The following is a 24116-nucleotide window of genomic DNA, read 5'->3' on the forward strand; positions in this document are numbered from 1 at the left end:
CCACCTAAAAAAATAAAACATCAATATTAATAATAATAACAAACACAAGCAGATTAGAATTTTAGCAACTTAATTAACTAATGTTATATTTTCAAAGTAAGCAGTGTATGGTCGGCTTATATTATGCCTTAAATAATTTGTTTTTGGAATGTTTGAACCTTCAAGTGTGAAAAGGACACATTCAAACAAGTGATAAAATAACATGTTTTAATGAAGATTTAAAAAGAAAAAAAATGTCTAAATTTTCTTGTAGATTTAAGTCCCTCCTGTAAAGCAGAGATTGAGTACCTGGCTTGTTTATAGGGCACAAATCATAATGCCAGGATCTGAGACTGAATGCAGGTGCATTAGGGTACATCATGTATATCTGGGGATCTACTTTCAGATTTGGACTTCCAGTAATAATTCTGTTTTAAGATCAGAATAGTTCAAGTTTGGTTAAAACATTTATTACAAAGATTAAAACGTGGTTTTTGAAAATGTTTTGACAGGTTTTTCTAATATAAAATTTAAAAATAGTCTAGTTGAAAATGAAAAAAAAGTTATATATTATAAATAAAAAAATAAATGTAAATATGTCCAAGATCAGTGTTGACACCAGTGCAATGTTTGTTAAAAATCTTAGCTATAAAATATTGATATTAGTTATTGCAACATTAAATCATTGTGAGCCTTAGCTTCTGAAAACCCAAGTGACCTATAAAAGTATGGCAGGCTGAAAGTGCCATTATTTAATAATTAAAGAAACTAATACATCATTTACCAGTAATAATGTAAATTTTGTAGGTTAAAAAGTTTTTCAAACACAAAATAGCTTTTCAAAAACATATTTTTTTAAATTCTCCACTGGAAAAATACCCCAAAATGACTGTGGTTTCATTTATTGCTTCAGGAGTTTCAAAACAAGTTTATGCACAACTTTATTATTACAGAATCTCTCATAAAACGCATTTTTTCAAAAAACAAAAAAGACTGTTTACATCTTGCATTGAGATGTATTTACAGTCACACCATTTTTTTTACCCTTTATGTACATCACGGTGAAACTTCATAGGGAAAGTATTTATTGATACATGTCAAATTTTACTTCTTAAAATTAAATGTTTGGATTGTATAGGCACAAGACCTAACAAAAACTTGTGATTTATTCCCTCATCCTTATTTACAAAGAGATCAAATCATTTTGTATCATCTTGTTATATATAAGACTCATAGACAGTATAAATTTACTTGAATTATTAATGATATATATTATGTTATGAATAATTCTTAATTTTTTCATTTAAACAAGGGAATAATTCTTGAGTTTCTTTATTTTTGAGGGTGTGGTTGAGTCATAGTCAGTTGGATTTATTGTTTTGGTCATCACTATTATCTTTAAATAGTCCCCCTTAAACGCTGGAAATAAATAATAAATTCTCCATTGAAATAATTGCATTTTAGATCATTTAAGCAAAAACAAAAAACAAACAAAAAAAACATCTTTACAGTAAAAAAAGTAAATCTCATATCTGTTTTAGATGCATATTTACACACAAGCATTTCGTCTGCTCCATTTTTATATATAAGAGAAAAATGTCAGAGGTCCGACTTTAGGAAAACTGCAGAAGTCCTGCAATCTGCATGTTGCATTTGCACAAACAAGCATGTATGATGTGTGTGATGAATGCTGTACAGTAGATGGACATCAGGGGTTGAAGTAGTAATGCACATCATGGAAAGACAATTACTATACTGATATCGTAGTGTATATTGCAGTCCAATTGTCCATAAACCCTGAGTCACACTTCAGAGAAGACAGGCAAGCAAACAGATAAAAAAACTCTCCTCACCCTTTTGTCAAAATATTGTGTACTCCAGATCTTGCAGAGAATTGTTTGCACATGTAACCTACACCTTTAATGCACTGCAACATCAGTTACATCTGTGAGCAGAGCAGCAAATTTACGGTTCCCAAAGTCCTGATTGCTGTGCAGCAGTTACATAAGCTGGAAGAAAAATGTCTGTGGTTGTTTTCCTGTTGTAAAAAAGTCAGGTTCTCATAACTCAGCTGATGGCAACGAGGACACAAAGCAGAGCGGGGCCCTACTTTTGGCTCCCATCCTTGTTCCGTTGTCTCAGGCTGCTCAGGTCAGCAGCTGGAACAACCATCTGTGCTCGCTGGCTTGCCAGCAGACCTTGAAAACAGTGATAGACTGTCACCATTCAGCGCTCATGATCTGCAGTCCAAACTTCCATCTTTTCTTGCCTGACTCAGATCTTCAACACACTGAGTGATCAACCAGCAATCTGACAGTGAGTACGACTGTGGATAGTTTACTCCCGTTTTCTTCTACCAGCACCTGGTTTTATATAGGTAACCTATATTTATGATCTTCTGCTGATGCTTTCTTTTTCTTTCTAAACAAAAGAGCCTAACTGCTGACTAGCTGGTAATAATAGTTTTCTTTTCCAGATTTTGTCCTCAAATAAAGTTATCGTGTTAAACTGCTGTTACTCTCACCCTTTCTATCTATCAGATGGGTCGAGCGTCACAGCTAAGCGTGCAAGACCACAAATCTTTTTATATCTTCCTGGACAGATGACAATTATGCTGTTAATTGCGTGCTGGGGAGTCAGCCAGCTCAAGAATCACATTTCGGGATGAGTCTGTCTCCAACTGTTTTCAGCCAATTCCACATGTTCTACAGGAAACCGATCCTGGGTCGCTGCTGGATAAAAGCAGCCCGTCTCCCAGCTGCTAAGAAGCTGGTTCTCTCTGTGTGAGGTATAGCTGCATGCAGCTCGTCTTGTTCAGAGAAGGGAGAGCAGAGGCTCGTCTTTCTGATTGTCAGAGGTTTTTTTTTCTGAATATAGTGAGGAAATCTAACTGTACGACAAGCCACCCGGCTTGATGGCTGTCTCCAGTCTGAACTCTGAAGACATTGAAAAGCTGCATCTTAGTTATATTAAAAACAAACGGACAAATACATAAATGAATAGACACAAAGCCCAATCGAAACAGGATGTCAGTTATGTTTGTCAAATCCTAGCACAACTAAGTGAAGCCCTGTTACCAGCATCCCTGAATTTAAGTAGAAACTGTAACTTGATAGTAATATTCTCAGAAAGCTTACACATATGGGTATCTCCATGCACATACAGTATTAACAACGACTGATGATGAAAGTGGATCTTGGTTTAACATAGATAAGGTATGAAGTTTGCTGCAGCTGTTTGGCTCCCCGTGAAGTCTGTTTTCTTAACATGTACACCAGAAGAAAATCTCTATTCCATAACAAAGCCACTTTAAACAGGCAATACAGATGGCTGTACCAGCATGCTCATACATATCAAAAAGGTGCTACTCAGAAATAACAGTATAGTAACCTCAGAGTTAGAGGAAGGCGCTATTGATTGGACTACAACCTTGGAAATTCTGGCTCTGACACTGGTCTCTGCTGGCCAATGACGTTGTGGTCGGGGTCGGAGGGTGTCGCGGAGCAAAAGAAGGAAGATGAGCTTTCAGCTGGAAGAGGGATCAATGCAGTTTGTTGCTGTGGATCTGTATGTCTCTGCTCAAAAAATGCTGCAAGGCTGCCATCAGGGGGTGCGCTCACGACGGCTGAGCTGCACACAGAGTCTTTGGATTCCTGAATTGTGCTCTCCAGTTTCTGGCTGGGGCCCTATTGACAAGAATGTCAGGGTGAGTATAAGAGTTTACTAAAAATAAAGATGTTACCAGAACATCTCAGGAAGTCACACACAATAGATTTATTTGTTAAAAAATATATATTTTTTACACACTTGAGTTGCTGTATGGCTGAAAAAGCTGCTTGCCGTCTGAACAGCTGGTTGAACCTTTACAGCAGGTCTGTGATAGTCCAGACTGGCAGTCACAGTGCTGTAGGCGGGGGGTCCCGGAGTCGACTGTCTCTGCAGCATCTGCAGGATGGACTGGATATCTGATATCAATTGGGACTCCAGCCTGAAAAAGATCAAAGCAGGGAGGACAGTTAGACGGAGACAACGCTCAATCTCTGACAACGGGACACGGATGCTTAATTCTGAAGAGTGTGATTCTGACTGGGTCTGATAATGGCTAAAAGCACCCTCTATCTGACTTCACTGAGCAGTAGATGGAGGGTCTGTTCCTGAGAGGAGGAAAATGGTAAGAAGAGAGCAGATTCTGCAGGAGAAGCAGCTGAAAAACGCAGCAGCCTGGAGTGAAAATGAGCTCCATGTAGGAGGTGTGACACCAGCATTTACGGTGGGAATTACTTATCATACTTGTTCTGGTCAATCTAATTATAAGTAGACATCATCCAGGATCTATATTTGGAGGTGTCAGGCAGAACCATTAGAAAACGTAGCCACGAGCATTCACTTTTGACATATAAAGTCCCGTTTTCATTCAACTGGATTTATTATATTTTAAACAGATATTTTAAAGAATTTTTCGTGTCATATGCTTTAAGACGAGCGAGCCGCAGAATCGCACGGCATGACAGAAAAGTGCTGCTGATCCTGCAGCCAGCATGCATTAGATGAGAAAAAAAAACAGGTCAGAAACAGTGCACTGGATAAAATGTCTTGTTAGTGCTTAATAAAATGTGCTAGTCCAGCTTTTCAGGCACTCTTATGCTATCTTTCGCTGTCTGTTATAATTCCTGCTAAAAATAACCCTTCCTGCTCTTTTTAATGTCTGTGTCAGGTGCCTGTTGATGCGTCGTTGAAACCGTGGCCAATGCATGTCTTCAGAAAATAATGAGAAGAAAATGTCAGCTTCTGGCAATTGGCAGACCACACATTATTTCTATTATTAAAAGCTGATTCAGACTTTACACTTGGTCATCAGTTTTCTAAATAGTTCTTGCCGGCGCTTGCAAAATAGCACAGACATCAGTTCCAGCTCATTCTCAAGTTTGAGGTGCAGCGGTCCCTCCATAGAACGGTATATTTTGCGCACGGTGGATTCAGTCTTATTCAGAGTCTTTAAGCAGCTTCTGCCAACTAATAGCCTTCCTCCACCTACTCACGAACATTCAGAATAACTTCCATGTACTTTTAAAAGTGTGGGAGGTGACAATGATAAAAATATGGCACCTCATGACCATTTAACAAAAGTCGCTCGAACAGTTTAGTAAAAAGTCCAATGAAAAGAAGCACTATTATTTTAGTTGATTGACTGGTGCTTATCATGTAAACAAAAAATAAATAACTATTAAAAAAAAACGTGATAGTTTCTATCACATGTTCAAGCACAAATCTGGTATTTTTATTTTTTAAATGTTCCTACATTTTCTTAGTCTGCACGCAAATCAAAAATGTAATCTAAATTCATTCATCGTCCTTAGTTTAGGAGCGTTTTACTGCTGCATTTTACTGCTGCCTTTTCAAAAACTGTACAACCAAATGAGTCACGTGATTAAAATATAATCAATAACAACCCATCAAATGGTTCATCGTCTTCCGTTTTGTCCCTTTTGGGGTCACAGGGCTGCCAGAGCCTATCCCAGCCACTGGTGGGCAAATGCAGGGGACACCCTAAACAGGTTGCCAGTCTGTCGCAGGGCCACATATCACACATCCATTCACACTCACACTCACACCTAAGGACAATTGACAATAGACCAATTTGCCAATTGACCTATGGAACATCTTTTTGGACTGTGGGAGGAAGTCAGAGACCCCGGGGAGAACATACAAACTCTACACAGAAAGGTCCCCCAATGACGTTCTGTTTCAAGTCCCCCAGGCAGGACTTGAACCGGGGAGCGCTAACCACTGTTTCACTGTGCCAGGCTGCATGGTGGAACAGTGGTAATCCAAATTCAAATTTGACCATTTAGGTTTCTGCACACAAGCATGCAAGTGCCTAATATCAATTCTATTTTTTTCCCTATTTGTTTGTGAAATAAATAAAAAAGTTTAGGAGCGTTTTACTGCTGCCTTTTCAAAAACTGTACAACCAAATGAGTCACGTGATTAAAATATTATCAATAACAACCCATCAAATGGTTGGGGTTTGCTTTCTGGAGAACCATATTTTCCGCACTATAAGGCACATTTAAATGCCTTATTTTTTTTTTCAAAACTCCGGAGCACCTTATGTATGGATTCATTCTGGTTTTCAAAATGATTTTGCGCTCCGTCTAAATGTCAGTTTTTTTTACGAGCTGGGTTGGGTGTTTTATAAATACACTATTTTATCAAAAGTATTCGATAACCTGCCTTGACTCACATATAAACAGTGTCTTTATGGACCTTGCTTTGTGCACAGTATTATTGGAAGAGGTAGGGGCCGCTTCAAACTGTTCCCACAAGGTTGGGAGCATGGAATTGTTGGGAGCATGGAATTGTACTTAGCCAAGCCCACGTACTAAAAAACAACCCCACACCATAATTTCTCCTCCACCAAATTTCACACTCAGCACAATGCAACCCGAAATGTACTGTTCTCCTGGAAACTTCCAAATCCAGACTCGTCCATCAGATTGCCAGATAGAAAAATATGATTCATCACTCCAGAGAATGCATCTCCACTGCATTTCTGTCTCTGCACTGAGTGCTTGCCTGAGTGTTTGATTTCAAACACCAGTTCAAGTGATTAGTACACCTGATTCTGATCATTTGAATGATAAGCGAATATTTATGATTGTTTTGTCTCGCTTAATATGCCTTATAGTTTGGTGCGCTTTACATTCGACACAAGTTTGAAAATAGACGACTCATTGACAGCGTGCCTTACAATCCGGTGTGCCCTATAGCGCAGAAAATATGGTAATTCAAAATGTATTAAAGGAAGGGCAGCCTTAACGTTGATGATTCTAAAAAGCCGTACCTGTTTAAGTGATCCTGAAGCTGACCTAAGCGCTGTTCCACCTCTCCATATGTGACCTCACTGGCAGAGTTCTCATACTCACGGAGGTCCTGGAAATGTGCCGACTCATCCAGATAGTCTGCAGGTTTCTTGCAGGCCCATTTATCACTCTGCAGATCTGAAGAACGTGATCAACACACGTGCCTTTCAGTCTGACTCTGGGTTAGTTATTGAACATTTCATAACACAATGATAAAAAACAGACCATAATTAATCTCAGCAGGATGTGTGGGGAAAAAGGTTCCTTGCTGTATCTTTATCAGCCTTGGTGCACCAGGGATTATTGCAGGATTGTTTACACTGTTATCTCTGTTAGACACACTTTTGTTTTCCACCTGTTCTTCTGTGATATGTGATTGGTCCCTGTGGAGCTTTTAAACAGGGAATTGAACATTTAATTGTACATTTTAAATATATATCAGGCTGCTGTGTGCAAATGGCCCTAGCACAATAGATTATCTATATAAATCAATCAATAAGTCAAGCAGAAAGTGGTTGTTATGGCTGTTGGTTCACAGCAAGAAGGTCTGTGTTGGAGCTTGTTTGGAACATTTCAGAGAGGAGTTTCCAGTTCTTTTTACGAAATTTTTAGGGTTTTTTCAAAGATAAAAATGTTTTTTTTTGGGTACGTGTTTTTAACATTTTCTTGTGGCATTTTTCCGATGATGGAGGACATTTATTAAGAAAATTGCACACAAAATTGCATTTCTGAGTTTTTCATTATTGAAATTGTTGTGAACCAGGAGCAGATGAAAAATTTGTTATGAAGAAAATACGCTGTTTTCCTCATTCGAGGTGGCATTTGGCTCTAAACTGTACGGCTGGATAGCTCCAATATTGCTCGCCATTTTTGTTGCACATCAGGTTGAACGGTTGTAAACAGAATGCTTGCAGCAATGGGAGGGGGGAAGGGGGGTGGGCTTGCTTTGTAGAACCTATGTTTATCTGTGATTTTGAAAAGGGACTTTAGCAAAATAAGTTTATTTTTAGTCTCCTTTCTGAATACAGCAAGTTGGTTATAGTTTAAATGTGCAACAAAGTGCTCTTACAAGTTGAAAGTGTTTGCATTTAATAAATATGAGAGACAGAAATGCTGCCCTAAAGCCACATACTTTAAATGTAACAAGACGTAAACACAAAAAGACACAAATATACAAGAACAAAAATCCCATATAATAAACTGACAGCAGGTTTTGGAGATAACAATTGAAAACAATTGTTAATACTGGTTTTGGTTGAATTTATTTTTTGTAGCACCTTGAGTCAATGACAATACTATATGTTATAATGCTGCTTTTCTTCTGTTCATGTAGAAGCTAGAAAGTCACTTTTGCAAGTCTCATTCTTCAGGTGAATATTTTATTGCCACAAAGTTAATATCTAAAGTTTTAGGTTCTAGGGTTTGAGTCAGACTTTAGTATCAAGCCCAAATCTCTGTTACTGCATCAGGATAGCTGAAAGTGTGTTAATTTGTTTTTTTCTTTTTACAATCATTATTAAGAATAATTACCTTCAACAGATGGTGTTACCTCCAAGCCATCTCTGTGAGTAAGCTCTGTGTCCAGGGCTGGAACACTGAGTGATGAAGAACCCAGGACCACTGAACTTCTCTTTAAACATGAGCTAGAGCCTCTTCTTTTTTGATCACCTTCATCCATTTCTGTTACACGTAAAAAAAATATCATATACATATATTAGCATTAAAGTAAGAACAAAACACTTTTCTGTGTTTACTTTCTCAACAGAGCAGTACAGCAGGAAAGTCTCCACTGACCTTTGGGTAAACCTGGCGTGAAAGAGATTCTTCTTTTTATGGGTTTATTGGCCTCGCCATCTGGTTCACATTCTTCATCATCACAGGGCTGCAGAAGTTAGAATTTATGTCTGAATGAAAGTGGTGTCATTCTTCAAGTTGAAATCCAAAAAAAAAGTCCATGCAATTGTAGCAGCAACTTAAACTGATCTCATCCCATCATTGATTGATTGATTTGGTTTATCTTATCATTAATTGTAGACAATACAAGAAAAAAATCACACAGATTTATCAAACTTATTACAGAAATAATGAAATACATTGATTGAAAAACAAACAGAAACAAAGACACACTTCAGTCTCATTTGTTTCATTAAATATAGTGATTATTAACTGAGATCAAGTTATGTCTACCTTTGTGGGTTCATCTCTGAGGTTGAATGTAAGCTCCAGGTTGTTGAAGAAATAGTCTGCAAATTCTGGGTACATATCCAGCACTTCCAGCAGATCCTCCCTCTGAATGGTGCACAGGTCACAGTAACTCAGAGCTCGCACATCCGCGTTAGACTTCCCCGGCTTGGCATAAAGATGAAACATTTCTCCAAAAATGTCATTTTTTCCTGGTCACAAACAAAGACACATTCCCATCAACTATTCAATTATTCATCATATTGCTAAGTAGAAAGTTACGTTAACTGCATCTTTTCCTGCAATGGCTTTGAAAGTGAACATTTGCAGATAATGCGAACTTGTTTGGAAGTGTCTTCCCAATCCTCAGCTCTAAATCAAACATCCTTCCTTTCTGTTAAGTTTTTCCAAATCCTTTGAATCATTTTCCTTTCCATCTTTGATCGCTTTTTCATCCTCAAAAATAACGGTAACACTTTGATGTGAGACCAAAATAGAGGTTAATAATGACTGAAACCCTTTTTCTTTTACTTCAAAGGAAGTATTTGTGTCAATTGAGGCCAGTTTTTGATCAAACATCCACAATGCTTTAAAAATCCAGTCCATCATAGGTTTATTTTGGGAATAAAAGAGTTTCCTCCACTGAATGAGGGTGGATCCACTTTTCAAAGGTCAAGAGGTCTGGTTTAAAGGGCATCATGAAAAATCCCTTTGTTGACGTGTGGGGTTCATGAAATGTCAACACTGAAAGCAGGGGTTTGGCACAGAGATATGATAGACTGTCTGCTGTGTGCCTTTCACGCTGCACACCTCAGAGGAGAGCTTCTCACTGAGGTGTGCACCTCTCTCACATGCAGCTTTCATTGCAAGGATTTAAAACCCTGTTGGAAGTGTAGACTAATTCCTGCGGAGTGATGTAATGGAATGGCTTTGAATGTGTCCACATCATGCTTTAGCACTTTGAGTGGACAAATACCGAGGGCCAAAACTTTATAATCCAAATAAATTACAAAATGAAAGGAATGACTCATTCATGAACCAATATTTTAGTATTGACAATAAAATAAATAAAGTTATTTGTGACTGTAAACAACCTAAAGATCCACTCCGATCATTTTTGAGTTTTTGTAAGAGCGCTCCCTCTGGTTTCTTAATTATGATTGTTGTTTATATTTAAAAAAAAAAAAAAAAAAAAAAAAAAAACTGTTGTTTTCTAGGACAAAGTTGGCAGTAATTTTTTAGAACTATGTTGTGGGCAGGACGGTTGGCGCTCAGCAACCCAGCCCACTCTTCCCCTCCCTGATGCTGAGAGCTCTCTGTTTACATACTCCCCTGCTAGCTTAAAAGCCCTCACAATCCCAAACTAAAACTAAGAAAATGGTGAGCAATATTGGAGCTATCCAGCTAAACTGATTTGAGCCAGACGGTAGCTCAAACAAGGAAGACAAAGACGTACATGGATCTAGTCGTCAACAAGTGGATGCATCATAAGAGAGCTTGTGGCCCGACCATTGTATTTTCGTCACAACAAACATGATCTTTTTCAAACAGCATTTTTGGCTGCTCCTAATTGACAACGATTTGAATTAACAAGTACCCAGAAATACAATTTTGAGCATAATTTTCTTTATATGTGTCCTCCATCAGCAGAAAAATGCCACAAGAACATAAATAATAAACACCAACACTACTATTTTCATCCCAGTGGGTCTTTAAAAGGTATACGATATTATTCCAAATTTTTATTTTACTGTTTTGGTCGAAGCTGTGGGCTTAGTTAATTGAAAATGTCTTATTTATCAATTACCTTCTTGTTTTCTCTGAAAATACAAGATAAGAAAATCATTTCTTCCTTTTCTTATAGGTGAACAAAGTTTCTAGTTGTCATAAATCCATATTTATGTTATCAGACAAATAAATTAAAAAAACAAGATGTGTGCTTCAAAAACTCAATATTCTGATTAAAAAGAGATGCAATGTAAAAATAAAATCTGTTTATATACTTCCCAACACGCTACAAACTTATAATTGGTCACACCACAGTTTCATTTCTGTCTTAACTTTCACTTTTCAGTTTGCATGCTTCCTTAATCCATGTGTCTTTTTCATAGTCAAAACCAAAAGATAAAGCTAGATAAAGCTAATTCCTCTTGTGCTTTGGCAAAATAAGATGTTTCCTTATATACTGCCCTTTTTTAAACATGTGGACCAGCAGCTCTGCGTGTGAAATGCCACTAGCTTCATTAAAGACCTTATCCCCTTTTCTTATGTCTCCGGAACTCCACGGTACAATACAGCGAGAGTTTCAACCCTATGACCAACAGACTATTAAAGAAATGTCACACTAAACTAGACTTATTAAATCTGCGAAACACACGGACTCTGACTTGAACAAAGTCTCTAGTTTCACAGGGATAGGTACAAAATCTGTGCTGTTAAATTTTTACATTTTCAACTCTGCAACCCTCTGTGCATAGCTGCATGGCAACAAATTGAATCATAACAATTTAGTGGATAATTATTTTTTTTTTAACTGTCTCAAAGAGTGTTTTAAGTGCAGCTTTTTTTATATAGATTTAGAACAAACAAGGTTTAATGCACACTGACCACTTTTAATTGCACTTCAGACTGTGAGTTGAGCTGATGCATTTACAATATCATTTCCCTCATTCATGTGGTGCAGAAGCTTTTGCCAGACAAAATCCATCAGTAGCATTAGTTTTAGCATCAGCTTATTTATGGATAATGTTACACAAAACCCCGTCAGAGGGTGTAACTGTTCTGCCCTGAAGAACAAGATCAGCCCCTGATTTTGAAGAAAAAACAAAGTCTAACCACTGCTTGAAGAAGACACTATTTTTAATGTAGCATCATTAGCTCATATCCAGATAAACATCAGACATGAGTAGGCGCTCTTATATGCTGTTTTTCCTTTTTTATTTTTATTTTTTTCATTTTTAACATTGCTGTTTTAATTAAAACTGTGCTGAACATTGGTCATCGTGGATAAATTAGTTGATTATTTTTGCATTTGTCAATTTTGTCATATAGGCAGGACTTAGTGGATGTTTCTTTTAACAAAATCACAAAAGCCTTAAGCTGTCAGTTTAGGTGAGGGGTTACATAACAACACATCTGCTTCAGTGCCAAAAGGAAGGCAGGAGTTGTGTGAGAACAAAAGCATGAACACCTTTGAAACATCTACGCCTCAGGCTGCAGAAATTCTGTGTATGAAATCAGGATGCTGAAAAATTCCATATAACTGAGTAACAACTGGTTCAGCTTTGATGATTTTCTTTTTTCTTACTTTTTTTCTTTTATCCTTACGCTTTCATACATTCATCACTTCTTTCTTAAATGTTAAGTGCTCTGAGGAACAAATGACTTGCAGCAAATTCTACGGCATTAAGATTTTTCAATAAAGATAGACAAATTAAAATGTTATTTTTCATATCGAGCCACAGTTTTTGCTGCAAGCTTTTACGTATTCAGTCAGCTTTGGCTTTAACCCCTAAAATCTTTATATTTGTACAAAAATGGAATATAAAACCACATCAAAAAGTAAAATATACTTTCCTACGGTGCAAAAACCATATCTTAAGAAAATAAAAAGACCCTTGATTCAAGAAAAATGTCGTAATTTCTGTCTTGAAAGAAAATTAATAATTTTTAAGAAGTTTTTCAAAAGCAAATTAATCTAGAATGTTCCTCTTAAAATAAGAATTCTCCGTAAGACTACTTTCTTACCCGAATGGCAGTTTTTTTTGTTTTTTAAAAACAAAATCTGCCAATAGGGCAAGCATTTTTGACCTTTTCTAAGAGGTCTGTCTTTGAAGAATAAAGTTTTATTGAAGGCATCACAATCACAATTTAAATCTCCTTGTATTCAGTTTGAAACCTGGCTTTGCTGACTCTAAATCTAAATTCTCTAAGTTATGCATTTCAATCACTACAGAAATTTACTCTATGGCATCATTTTCTGTTTTTTTTTTTAAATATCAAAACTAATTTATTTATTTATTTTAATTTTATCTTGGTCTGTTTCTTTTATTTAAGCGAATACATTTGTGATGTTCATTGCATATCCAAATTAGGAGGGGGAAACTTTGAAGTGTAAAGTCATCCACAGTGTAGTATATTTACCTAAGATGGCCACAACAATGTCATCTTTCAGGATCTCAATGGAGCCGCGAGACAGGAAGTAGAGAGCAGTCAGAACATCCCCGCTGTGGACCAGAGTGTCTCCAGGAGGTGCATGAGTGGTCCTGAAGCGCATAGCCAAAGCCCTCAAACACCCCTTGGTGGCTCCTTGGAAAGCGTTGCAGTCATTAAGCAGGTTTCTGTTGAGGTGAAGGCAAATATCTGCCTGCAGACACTCAGGAAAACCTTTTAACACCTGTGATATGGAAACAATCTCTGAGTACAACCATCCAAAAATGTCCAAAACCCCATAAATAAAATAGAATACAAAATGTTCTTTAAAAAAAGGGCAATTCAAGATCCACTTTTAAGACATTTGTGTCATTGTTTGCATAAATATCTATAAATATCTTAATTGTGAATTCTTAGATTGCTATCTGGGTCTGTTCTGTTTACACTGCAGCCTTCAACATGCAGCTGTTTTCCCCCTGACCCTTTTTCACAAACATGCCCTGAATGCATCTTTGTGAAGAGCTGGATAATGAGACCCATCTCAAATCAAATTTCAGCCAAAAGCAAAACTTTCTTGAACTTCAATCTCAACTAACTGGGAAAAAGTAGTTTTTTGCTGGAAGCTCTGGGATCACCAGAAATCCTGAGGACATTGTTACATCATGCTGAGAACAACTGGCTCGTGAATTTGTGAGATACACTCTAAGCTTGAAAGTAAAACCAACACAACAGCTTTCTTACTCACAATTTGAGTTGTTTAGCAGTGATGTTTTAAATAAAGTTATGCATATTAAAGCTTCTCTGTACCCAATGAGAGAACTTAAAAAGAGAAAGAATAAAATGCATGTACCTCCTGCTCTTACCAATCAAGATATGTCAATCCAAATGTCAGGCAGACAAGAAAGAGAAAGTAGAAAGTTTTTTTTTTAGTAAAAAACCTTCAAGAAAATAATTTAGTAGGATTGATTTGTTTGATTTTTAATCCTTTACAGTTACATGAGAGAATGTGATAGATTCATTTGTTTTATTTACCGTGTTCAAATCAATGCCGTTAGTGTAGGTCCATGAGTGCTGAAAGTACTCCTCCAGCCGTTGCCTCAGAGGGTTGGGAATCTGATGAAAGCGGATGAACTCCTTGACCCGTAACATTTGAGCGTGATAGCGGGCGGTCCCTGAGTACAATCTCTGAATGATTGCAGAGACGTTTCCAAAAATACTGGCATACATGAGGGCTGAAATAAAGACGGTGGTCAGTGAAGCTGAATCTTTTTGAAAGTTAAAAAACATGCCGTCAATCTAGACTTAATCAAAAATGAATGCCTTAAAGCATAACATGGAATACTCACAACCAATTAACATGACGCATATGGAGAAGATCTTCTCTGAGTTGGTGTTTGGAGAAACATTTCCAAAGCCAACGCTTGTCAGACTGCTGAAGGTGAAGTAAAGAGCTGTCACGTACTTGTCCTTGATGGAGGGACCTGAGTTAGGATCACTGTAGTTGTATCTTTTTCCTATGGACACACCCAGGTTGTCTAGCCAGCCAATCTTGTGGTCCAAGTATGGCTTCTCCACGTTACCAATGGCATACCAGATACAGGCCAACCAGTGGGCAATCAAAGCAAAGATGCACATGAGCAGCATCAGCACTGCGGCTCCATACTCAGAGTATCGGTCCAGCTTCCTCGCCACACGCACCAATCGCAGGAGCCGCGCTGTCTTCAATAGACCGATCAGTGTGGTTGTCTAAAATGAACATAGAGGGAAAAATGTCTATTATTCTTAAAAAATATCCACACATAGCAGGTCATTTTCTCCCTCACCCATGGAGAAAGGCAGAACTGTTAAATAATACAGCATCATTTTATGGTTGACTGCTGCTGGGTTTTTCTAGCTGTGAGGGTAAGTGCAGCTTCAGTAGTAGCGGCAAAGGCAAAATCCTGCATCAGTGAATTTTGTAGGGGAGCTAGGGGTGTTAAAGAGGCACTGAACCTCAACAGCAGCTACCTCAACCTTACTCATCACAGATGCACAGAAGCTGTGCTTCGGACTTCAAGAGAGTAGACTCAACTCTCTTTTCCAACACATTAGTTCAAAAATTGAACTTACAACAGCTAGCTATCTGTTAGGAAGAACCATTGACTGTATATGAGAACTGAACCAAGTGAGTGTGACATCACCCATAGAAAATGACTTACTTCCAACCAAATAAAGTCAATTCAGTCTGCATTTTTTCACAATATAAACATAGTTAAAGCCAGACAACGTCAGCAAGCAGTGATCAGTCCAAGTCAGTCTGAGTCAACATTTCTATGGCAAGCACTCTTGCCAATCAGGAGTGAGCTCAGGAGAATCTGTCAACTACATTCGACATGGGACCACCTACTTTTATTGAAGCATTTAATTGGTCAGTTTATGACTTGAATAACTTGCAGTACAAGAAAAATACCAAGAAAAAAATGGGATCAGCAAGAACATTTTTAAAAAAAAGTAGCAGATCAAGAATGATTATTCTGACAAATAGAATGGTGGAGTAATATCTGTTTATTTCTCAATAGAAGTCTATGAGTTTTTGGCTTCTTGGAGTCAAGCGAGTACTTCCTCGTTGGAATAAAAGGGGGAAAGGGTCACTCTGTCCAGTTCTCATACACAATCAGTGGGAAGGACTTGTTGAACTCTAAAATCTCATGTACAAAAAATGGAAAACTGTTTTTGTTGTTGCAAAAAACCATGGAAAATCTTAGAGGCAAAACACTTTTCAAGATTTGAACACAATCTCTAATTGAGTTTATTTATTACAAAATGCTCCCCAGGAAAAAAATAATAATCAGAGAATTCATACTGTGCTCATACAAAGAATACATCAGACATGCAGCATGAACAGCTTATTGTCTGGTTTTCATTGTTGCATTTGCACATTTCATCTCATTTCTGCAAACGATACACATGCAAGAAGGAAACTGTCTAACCCAGCTTTTAATCTGAAATGATTGGGACTTGCCAAGTCTCCATTTCAGGAGATGTGGCTCCTTTCAATAAGACATGAGCACTTAAAACATGTTTAATTGATTTTTATAGCGTCTCTAAAATATTGATGCACCAAGGAGAGAAAAATGGTGTGGGAAAAAGAAGATATGTACTTTTTAGTACAAAAACTATAATCCATGGACACTTGAACAAGATTTTCATCAAAGTGGGTCTTTAATTAGTTTGTGAAGAATAAAAAGAGAATCGCTAAAACTGATAAAATGTTTGTTTGTTTGTTGAGGTGTTTAGAGTTTAATTTTAAACCTTTAATAAACCTTACAAAAATATTTAAAAAGTAACATTTTGGTAGCTGATATCAATAGGATTCCAGAACACAGAGCTAACTCTTTGTTGTCGATGGCAGAATTTGTCAACTGTGGACCTCATAGTATATTTATCTCATTTCATAGTTCCTAACACAAAAATCCCCTGGATTAATATTTCAGAAAAAGTCATATTTGGCACAGAGGGTTGTTAATAATTCAATTCTTCAAGAAAAAAAAAACCCTGAGATAATGATAGTAAAATAAACATATAAAAAACCCACAAAATTTTCTACCACTCAAATCTGAAATAAGTCCTTTTGTTTTCACTTCTGTCATACTTAATCCTCCCTGCGTGGTGCCTGCTTTGCCCAGAGCTTTCACAATAGATTTCCCTCTTTGCAAAGACAATAAAATTCATGTCACATATATTACCTGCCTCAATCCTAAGGTTTGCTTGAGTGCTTGGAGAGTGAAATTGTCTTTTTAAGCTGCCAAATGAAATGAGCCTAGTGAAAGTCATCTGCAGCCGACTATAATGCTCTCATTCTCTGAATGAAAATGAAGCTGAGTGGGTCTTGTTCAGTATATATTGCAAACATCAGCTTAAGGGGCTAAAAATAGAACTTATGAATCACCCTGTCATCAGAGCGTGTGCAAGTCTATTTATAATTTAAAGCAAAAATTGTTGTTTAAAAAAATGTAGTCAAAAAAACAAAGTCTTACTAGAAATAGAAAATACATGATTTGTGGCAGATTTGTTGTGTTTTTTTTCCATTTGTTGTGATTTAGTGAACTTACTCAGCAGTGACAGCAGCAGCAGCTATGATGGGAAAGATGATTATGCTCCATAATCAGGAGATTTTCCGGTGTAATGGAGTGCCTACAAAGCACGATAAAGCCCTGAAGTGGATCCAGATCTTTAGGGAGAAAATCCTCGCACACAAACAAGCTGACAGGCCTGGCAGCCGGCCTGCCAATGGTCTTCTCACATCTACATCTAAGCTGAGCAAACAGTGCTCTGGGTCTGCTCTTCACATGGATGCATCATTTACAGCCATTTGGTGAGCCGTCCATTTTTTTCTTTTTTTTGTTAATGGATAAGTATGGGAACCATTCAGAAAAAAAAATAATGTAAAAGGGAGGAATAAAAGGCCAGTGAAAGATAAAGGAAGCAAAAACATACCTCATCTGATCCTGAGCCAAAGATTAGAAGGTCAAATGGGATTGCTGCAACCATATCTATGAGGAACCATCCTTTAAAATAATGGATCGCTATCTTAGCTGGGTGGCTGACAACCTCCTCATTCTGGTTGACGTAAGTGGTTCTGAAGTTTATGAGGATGTCAATAATAAACATGATGTCCACCATTAAATCTACAACATTAAGAGGGCTGCAAGAGTATCCACATTCCCGCCTCTTCTGCTCTTCTTGGTCATTCAGGAGAAATGCAGCAGAGTATGGAGTGAGGATCGCCGTGTAGATGACCAGCAACAGGATCAGCCAATCCCAGACAGCTTTGAAAGGGCTGTAGTGGAGGATGGTGAACTTATCAATGCGAGGTGTCTGGAGTTTGTACTCCGGCAGCACATCAGCTCCGAGAGACAAGACCTGGAAAATCAAGTAAAAGAAGGGAACCATGTAGGGATTTAAAAAAAAATATATATTTTCGTTTTTACTAGAATTAAGTGTTTTCAGTCTATGTTTTCATTTCTTGTAATTCTGTACAATTACTGTTTGTCTAAATTTAAGTTTGAACTAAATGGAAAAAAGGAGACTTGGACTCGATGAGATGCCAAATTTATCCCAATGCCTTTTTTAAACTTTGCACACAGTCATTTATTCTTTTACTTCTGTTAATGATGTTTATTTTATCATTTTGAAACAAATACCGATATATAAAAATAGAAATAGAAAACAGCTGAGAAAACCAGCATTTCACTACTATTAAATGACAATGAGGGAATTCATTCAAAACATTTAAAAGTTTATTTAAAAAAAAAAAGTTATATTCCCTATTTAGTTTTTATCCAGATGGCTAACATTTCATGCAGTCTTTGTTTGTCATTAATAAACATTTTTTTATGAATAAACTGTGGCTGAGTTCTGAACATATTAACTGCCCTGAAAGTCAAAGTCTTGTCCTATCTTGGCTTAATGACTCAGAACAGACAGAGAGAAGGGTAACTTACTGCAGAAAAAAGAGTTGGAGTGAAGATGATTGTAATTGGTCTTTTCAGTACATTGCCTTATGTTCAGTGCATGAATCATAGACCCACCATGAATGCAGTCAGACAGCAAATACAGCAGTTATTTGTCTGCAGTGAGTCCAGACATGGAGGTCTACAGTACAGAGGCTTTTACAGAGATGATTTGACTTCATGAAGACTTCAGTTAATTCATTTCTAGGATGGTTTTTGGCTTGGCTGTTGCTGGTATCTGTTAGGAGTAACAGCCATTATATTTGTGGTTATGTAACCAACCAATATTTTGCAAGTGTGTGGACTTTAACAAGTTACAAAATACCCCAGTAAAAGAAAGGAAGGTGGGTGGCAACAAGATGTGCACTTTTTCTCTTCTAAACCAAAGGCATTATCATAATCAGTGGAATATTTTCTCTTGACATACAATATACTTTGTTAACACCAATTTTGCTTTGATTTAGAGTTTGGATGACTTCTTATAGGAAAAAGAAGAGACACTCTGTGAATTAAGTTGGTCACATGCTGCCTAGATGATGTATCTTAGAGAAGAAGCACTGAACCAGCAGGCACAGAAGGCTTATCTCTATCTTCTTTTCATAAAGAAGGCAGCTATCTACCAGTGTGAAAACAAACAGCAGTGACAACAGGGAACAGAATGGCATCACAGCAACATCTGCAGAACTTTTGGCACATTGCATCATAAAGGGGCAGATAATAACAGTTTTTTGGGGGGAAACAAATCCCCTCCCTTTTTTGGCCGCTTTCTCGGCTTATCGCACTGTTTTTAGCCATGTGCTCTAAATCTCTCTGACTTTGAAACAGGATAGAGATGCTTGTTTTAGTTTATGTTTTGTGTTCATTTTGTAGTATGCTCAAACATGTATTCATAAAATTTGCATGCCTGTATTATAGTAATTAATAATTACAAGATCCAGGAGAAGCCTGGATGTATCTGTGTTTTTAAACAGCCTATGCGATCACAAGCAGCAAGCGACTAATAAACTTTATTTTTATTATATGAACATGTTCCATTTCCATGCGGTGAAATATTTTTAAAATCTATTGATGTTTCCACTCATGATTACACACACAAGTGTATTTAGATTTTCACGTTTAAGCAGAAACAGTTAAGCGTTTATATACACCTATATAAAACTCTATTTTGTACTACTACATGTAATCCACACCTCAGCCACTAAACAATGTTTTTATTCTAGAAATACCACTTTCCCCTTAATGAGGAAGATGAGAATGAAATGTGACATATGCTACTTTTGTAAGCCATAGGATTATAAACTGCTTTTTTTCACCTGGTGGGGACAAAAAATTGTAATCTGCAAAGTAACAGCAGTCTATCAGGTTATCACAAAATCCTAAATCCTCCTTGGAGGCAGCCAAGCCACTAATTCCCTTTGAAATCAGTAATTGTCTGTTTCAGACAGAATAAAAAGTGGCATATTTTTATCGGATTAAAAGAAAAAAAATCCTGTACAAACAAGCAGTTGATCAAATTTTTCTATTGATTTTCCATTCTTTTTATTGACATGGCATTATTTCTATGTGGGTATGAAAGCTTTCATAACAGATACTGTGAGCACATGTGAGTCTGGGAATGCTACATGAAGTCACACCTCACGGTCATATTTTAGAGTTTACTACAGGTTGACAATTTCCTTTCTTGGTGGTTGCTATGGTTACAACTTGCACCCGTCCTAGCAATGTCTCACATAAGGGTAGTGTTTTAAAGTAAAAACAAATGTGAGAAATGCTTTTCCAAGTCTCTTGAAAGGCTTTAGATATTGTTTGACATAAATGGAGGCGTTTGCCAGACTTGATGTTATGTCACATGACAGATATTGCAACACATTCCTAAATCTAAACAATGTGGTCAGAATAACATTGTCCCTCTGGTTACACTGAATCCACCACTGTAACCTGCACACCTTAAAATGCAGAAACAGATAGTTTTAAACATGACCTGGGGAAAAAATGTGACATTTTCGCACAATAAATTCCACACAATCCTCCGTTATCAACAAAAGAAACTTTTGGACTCACCTGTGTGACCTTTTCTGTGACATTGTGCGTTCTGTCTTTGACCTTTGGGGCTATAATGGTCTTCTCAGATGTCTGAGGAGAATGAGTCTTTTTATCAGTCACCTCGGAGAAGTTGAGTGCAATCAGTGGAATCTTACTGATAGTGCTATATTTGTTGATGTTCGAATCGGAGGTAGAGCCAAGCAAACTGGACTTCACATGGTTAAACGGGCCTGAAGAGTTAGAGGGAAAAAAAACTCATTAATTTCCCTGGTAAACTTATCTCAGTTTGCAAACTGCGAGAAAAGATTAAAAGATGCTGCATTATTTTTATAATAATAAATAATAATAATCCATTTTATTTAAAGCGCCTTTCAAGAAACCCAAGGACACTTTACAAAACAGAGGTTAAAAATAGACATTAAAAGCACAATAAAAATAGTAGAAAAAATAAAAAGTGAATCAGGATGGGAAGGCAGAAATGAACAGATGGGTTTTGAGTTTAGACCTGAAAGTAGGCAGAGAGTCTATGTTATCTATTTATCTGAATAAGTTACTTTTAGCAAGGATTTATCTAAGATTAATGGAACTGATGAGTTTCAACCTCCACATGAAAAGTATTAGCATGATATAACAGTGATAAAGATAAATCTATAAACTGTAGATTTATTTATAGCAAGTTATGGAAGCAGTCATCTTAATCTACACAGAAACACTGAAGTAAAGTATGTTCATATCAATGAATAAAGAAAAAAATATTTATTTTTACCACTTTCAAATTCTACAAAAACAAAAAATTAAAACAAAATTTAGATTAAAATGTGTTCTCATTTAATTTGTTGTGCTTATATGTTGTAGACTGAAAACACATGGCTTAGTCACATGGTTGTTTGGACCCATGGAGAATCGTGGACGACATCTTAAAGGGTGGGCAAGTGTGTCTTGCAGTTCCCTTGAGGCTTTTGCGCCCACCCCAAGGAACGTCATGAAATAGAAGACACCAGTGTTGTGTATGTGGTAAGTGTAATGTGGAGTATTTGTAAGGACAATGTAAGTTACACGAACTTATGATGCACGTGTGATGCTATCACACTATGTCCATATGCCACATTCTAGTCCAGGTGGTGGGCAAACTTTTTGACTCGTGGGCCACAATGGGTTCCAAATTTTGAAAGAAGTGGTGGACCAGAAGCAGATGCTTGGAGTGTTTTGGTAATCCTCCTCATAAAAGAAAGAAAAAACATAGAATCTGGACGAAAAGATGATTTAATTTTGATTGAAAATACAATATTTCAGAGAAAAATAATATTGTTTTTTTAACTGTGATTTTTGTGCTCATTTTAGTGCCAATGGGGAAAAACACAAACATGTGGTGTTGGAATTATTGGAAAAATGAATACACGACTTGCAAAACATACATTAAAGTAAGAACTGCAACAAATCTTTCAACACCACATGAATGCAGAATAACTTTTTGCATCTAAACAAAGGTTAATTTGAGTTTTAGTGCACCATGTATGGGGAGACACCAGAATTATAGGGAAAACAAAACACTAATAAGGATTATTAATATAATTTATTCCAGTTTGGCAGGCTGTAGTTTGCCCATCTCCACTCTAGTAGGTAAGTGTCTGTAAGATGCCCACACAAACTACCCTGATTGTCTAATTTTCTTATTTCTAACAGTCAGGCTGCAAGCACGGGTCTCACACTTATCACTTGAACAGCACTAACAGGAACCTTTCACAGAGCGCAGGCTAAGGGGGGTTGAAATAATAAAAAATATGTACGACACACCTGCGTCTCACCCTTACTTACTTGTACGTGTAGTAAGTGTGAAAACGTTCGCTCCCGCGGACTCACAGAGTGCTCCGCAATCATAAAATCTCACCTGAAGGGCAGTTGTGACTAAGGTATAAGGCTTTAAATTGAAAAGAGTCTTTCCAAAGCAAAAATAACAAACTGAAACACAACCAAGTGCAAATTAAACTCAAGAGCACAACCACTGAGAAACCAAACACAGTTCATTTCAATTTGGCAACAAATACCACAATCTAACAGCTCGTTTTAACATTTCATAGATAAATCATTGCAAAATGATTTCTTTCTAAAAGTCTGCATTCATGATCTTCAACTACATTTTGTTTTGCAAAAAAGTAAATTTTTTGACCATCTTATAAATATCTATTATCAAAAAATATTATAATTCTTAACTTTAGCATATTTTACTACAAAAAAAGGTAACTCTGTAGGCTAAAGGTACACAAACAATAAGAATAATTTTGACCAGGATAATCCTACTTAAGATGATTGAACAAAGAATGTCAACAAAGTTGGACCTTCAAATGATTTGATTTGGTTTCATTTTGTACTTTTGAAGGGAGGCTGAATTGGGTGGCAGTATTACATGAAATTCTCTTTGACGATGATAAAGTGTAAAAAAGAAGAAGAACGACATGTTAAAGGGCTTCTGCACTTTTTCAGAAACAACTTAATCCAACTTTCCTGCTGCTCCTTGGTTTTAATGGCTTATACATCTACATTCACACTGTATATGGCATTAATTTTTTGCCCAAACCCCCCAAGAGCATGTATCAAACTCCAGGGTTCCCTGGCAAGCAAACTGTCACCAATATTCTATGGTGTTTGGTAATAAAGATAACACAGAAGTTATTTTGTCTATTGACAACCAAAACATAAAACAGATGTCTGCATTTAAATTTTTAGGGGTTATGTTGGATGACAAATTAACATGGAAATCTCATATATTTTATTTAAAAAATAAAGTAGCCAAGAGCCCTTTGTTCTGACCAAATCTAAATATATTTTGCAATGTCACATTATGCACATGTTATATTGCTCTTTGGTTTTACCTTATTTTACATATTGTATTGAAGTGTGGGTAAATACATATGAAACTAATATAATGCCCTTAATTTTATTACAAAAAAGAGCTATTCGAATTATTCACAAAGCTAAATTTAGAGATCATACAAATGAACTTTTCATTAAGTCAGGTTCATTAAAACTTAAAAATGTAATCGAATTGCAGACCTTATTAGTTATGTTTAAAGCCAGAAACAGCTCAGAAAAAGCTTTTTTATTTTTACCAGAGGAGATGAAAATCATAGGAAAAGATTTGATTTCAAACAACATTTTGGTCGAACTAAAGCAAAAGTGTAGGTTTATAGCAGGGGTAAAAATGTGGAATTCCCAGGAGAATCAGTTAAAAAAAGTTGTCATTATCATTATTCAATTTAAACAGATGTATAAAGCTAAACAAATTACCGGTAGACTGTACAAAATTGACTGTTGAATGGAATGTTTGGAATGTATATACTAAATGAGTTGAATGTATTTACTGTGTTTATTTGAACTGTATATGGTGAAATCTGAGCACAGGTGATGG

At 36.7% G+C, this 24116-nt stretch overlaps 1 protein-coding gene across 1 annotated transcript in view; it reads right to left on the reverse strand.

Annotated features, from left to right (window-relative positions):
- Positions 1–865: 865 nt before the first annotated feature.
- kcnh7b (potassium channel, voltage gated eag related subfamily H, member 7b) overlaps positions 866–24116 on the reverse strand; it is a 43808-nt gene continuing 20557 nt past the window's right edge. The window contains exons 5-15 of the mRNA XM_011489738.4: positions 20729–20940; positions 17652–18077; positions 14522–14921; positions 14208–14407; positions 13167–13419; positions 9030–9235; positions 8637–8724; positions 8373–8522; positions 6824–6980; positions 3787–3967; positions 866–3665 (exon numbers count right to left, since the gene is read on the reverse strand). Of these exons, the coding sequence (XP_011488040.1) occupies positions 3402–3665; positions 3787–3967; positions 6824–6980; positions 8373–8522; positions 8637–8724; positions 9030–9235; positions 13167–13419; positions 14208–14407; positions 14522–14921; positions 17652–18077; positions 20729–20940 (2537 nt within the window). The 3' untranslated portion in view covers positions 866–3401. The remainder of the gene's footprint in view (positions 3666–3786; positions 3968–6823; positions 6981–8372; positions 8523–8636; positions 8725–9029; positions 9236–13166; positions 13420–14207; positions 14408–14521; positions 14922–17651; positions 18078–20728; positions 20941–24116) is intronic.

The sequence above is a fragment of the Oryzias latipes genome, chromosome 21 (assembly GCF_053564925.1).
Source record: "Oryzias latipes strain Hd-rR chromosome 21, Olatipes_Hd-rR_3.1".
Taxonomy (NCBI): Eukaryota; Metazoa; Chordata; class Actinopteri; order Beloniformes; family Adrianichthyidae; genus Oryzias; species Oryzias latipes.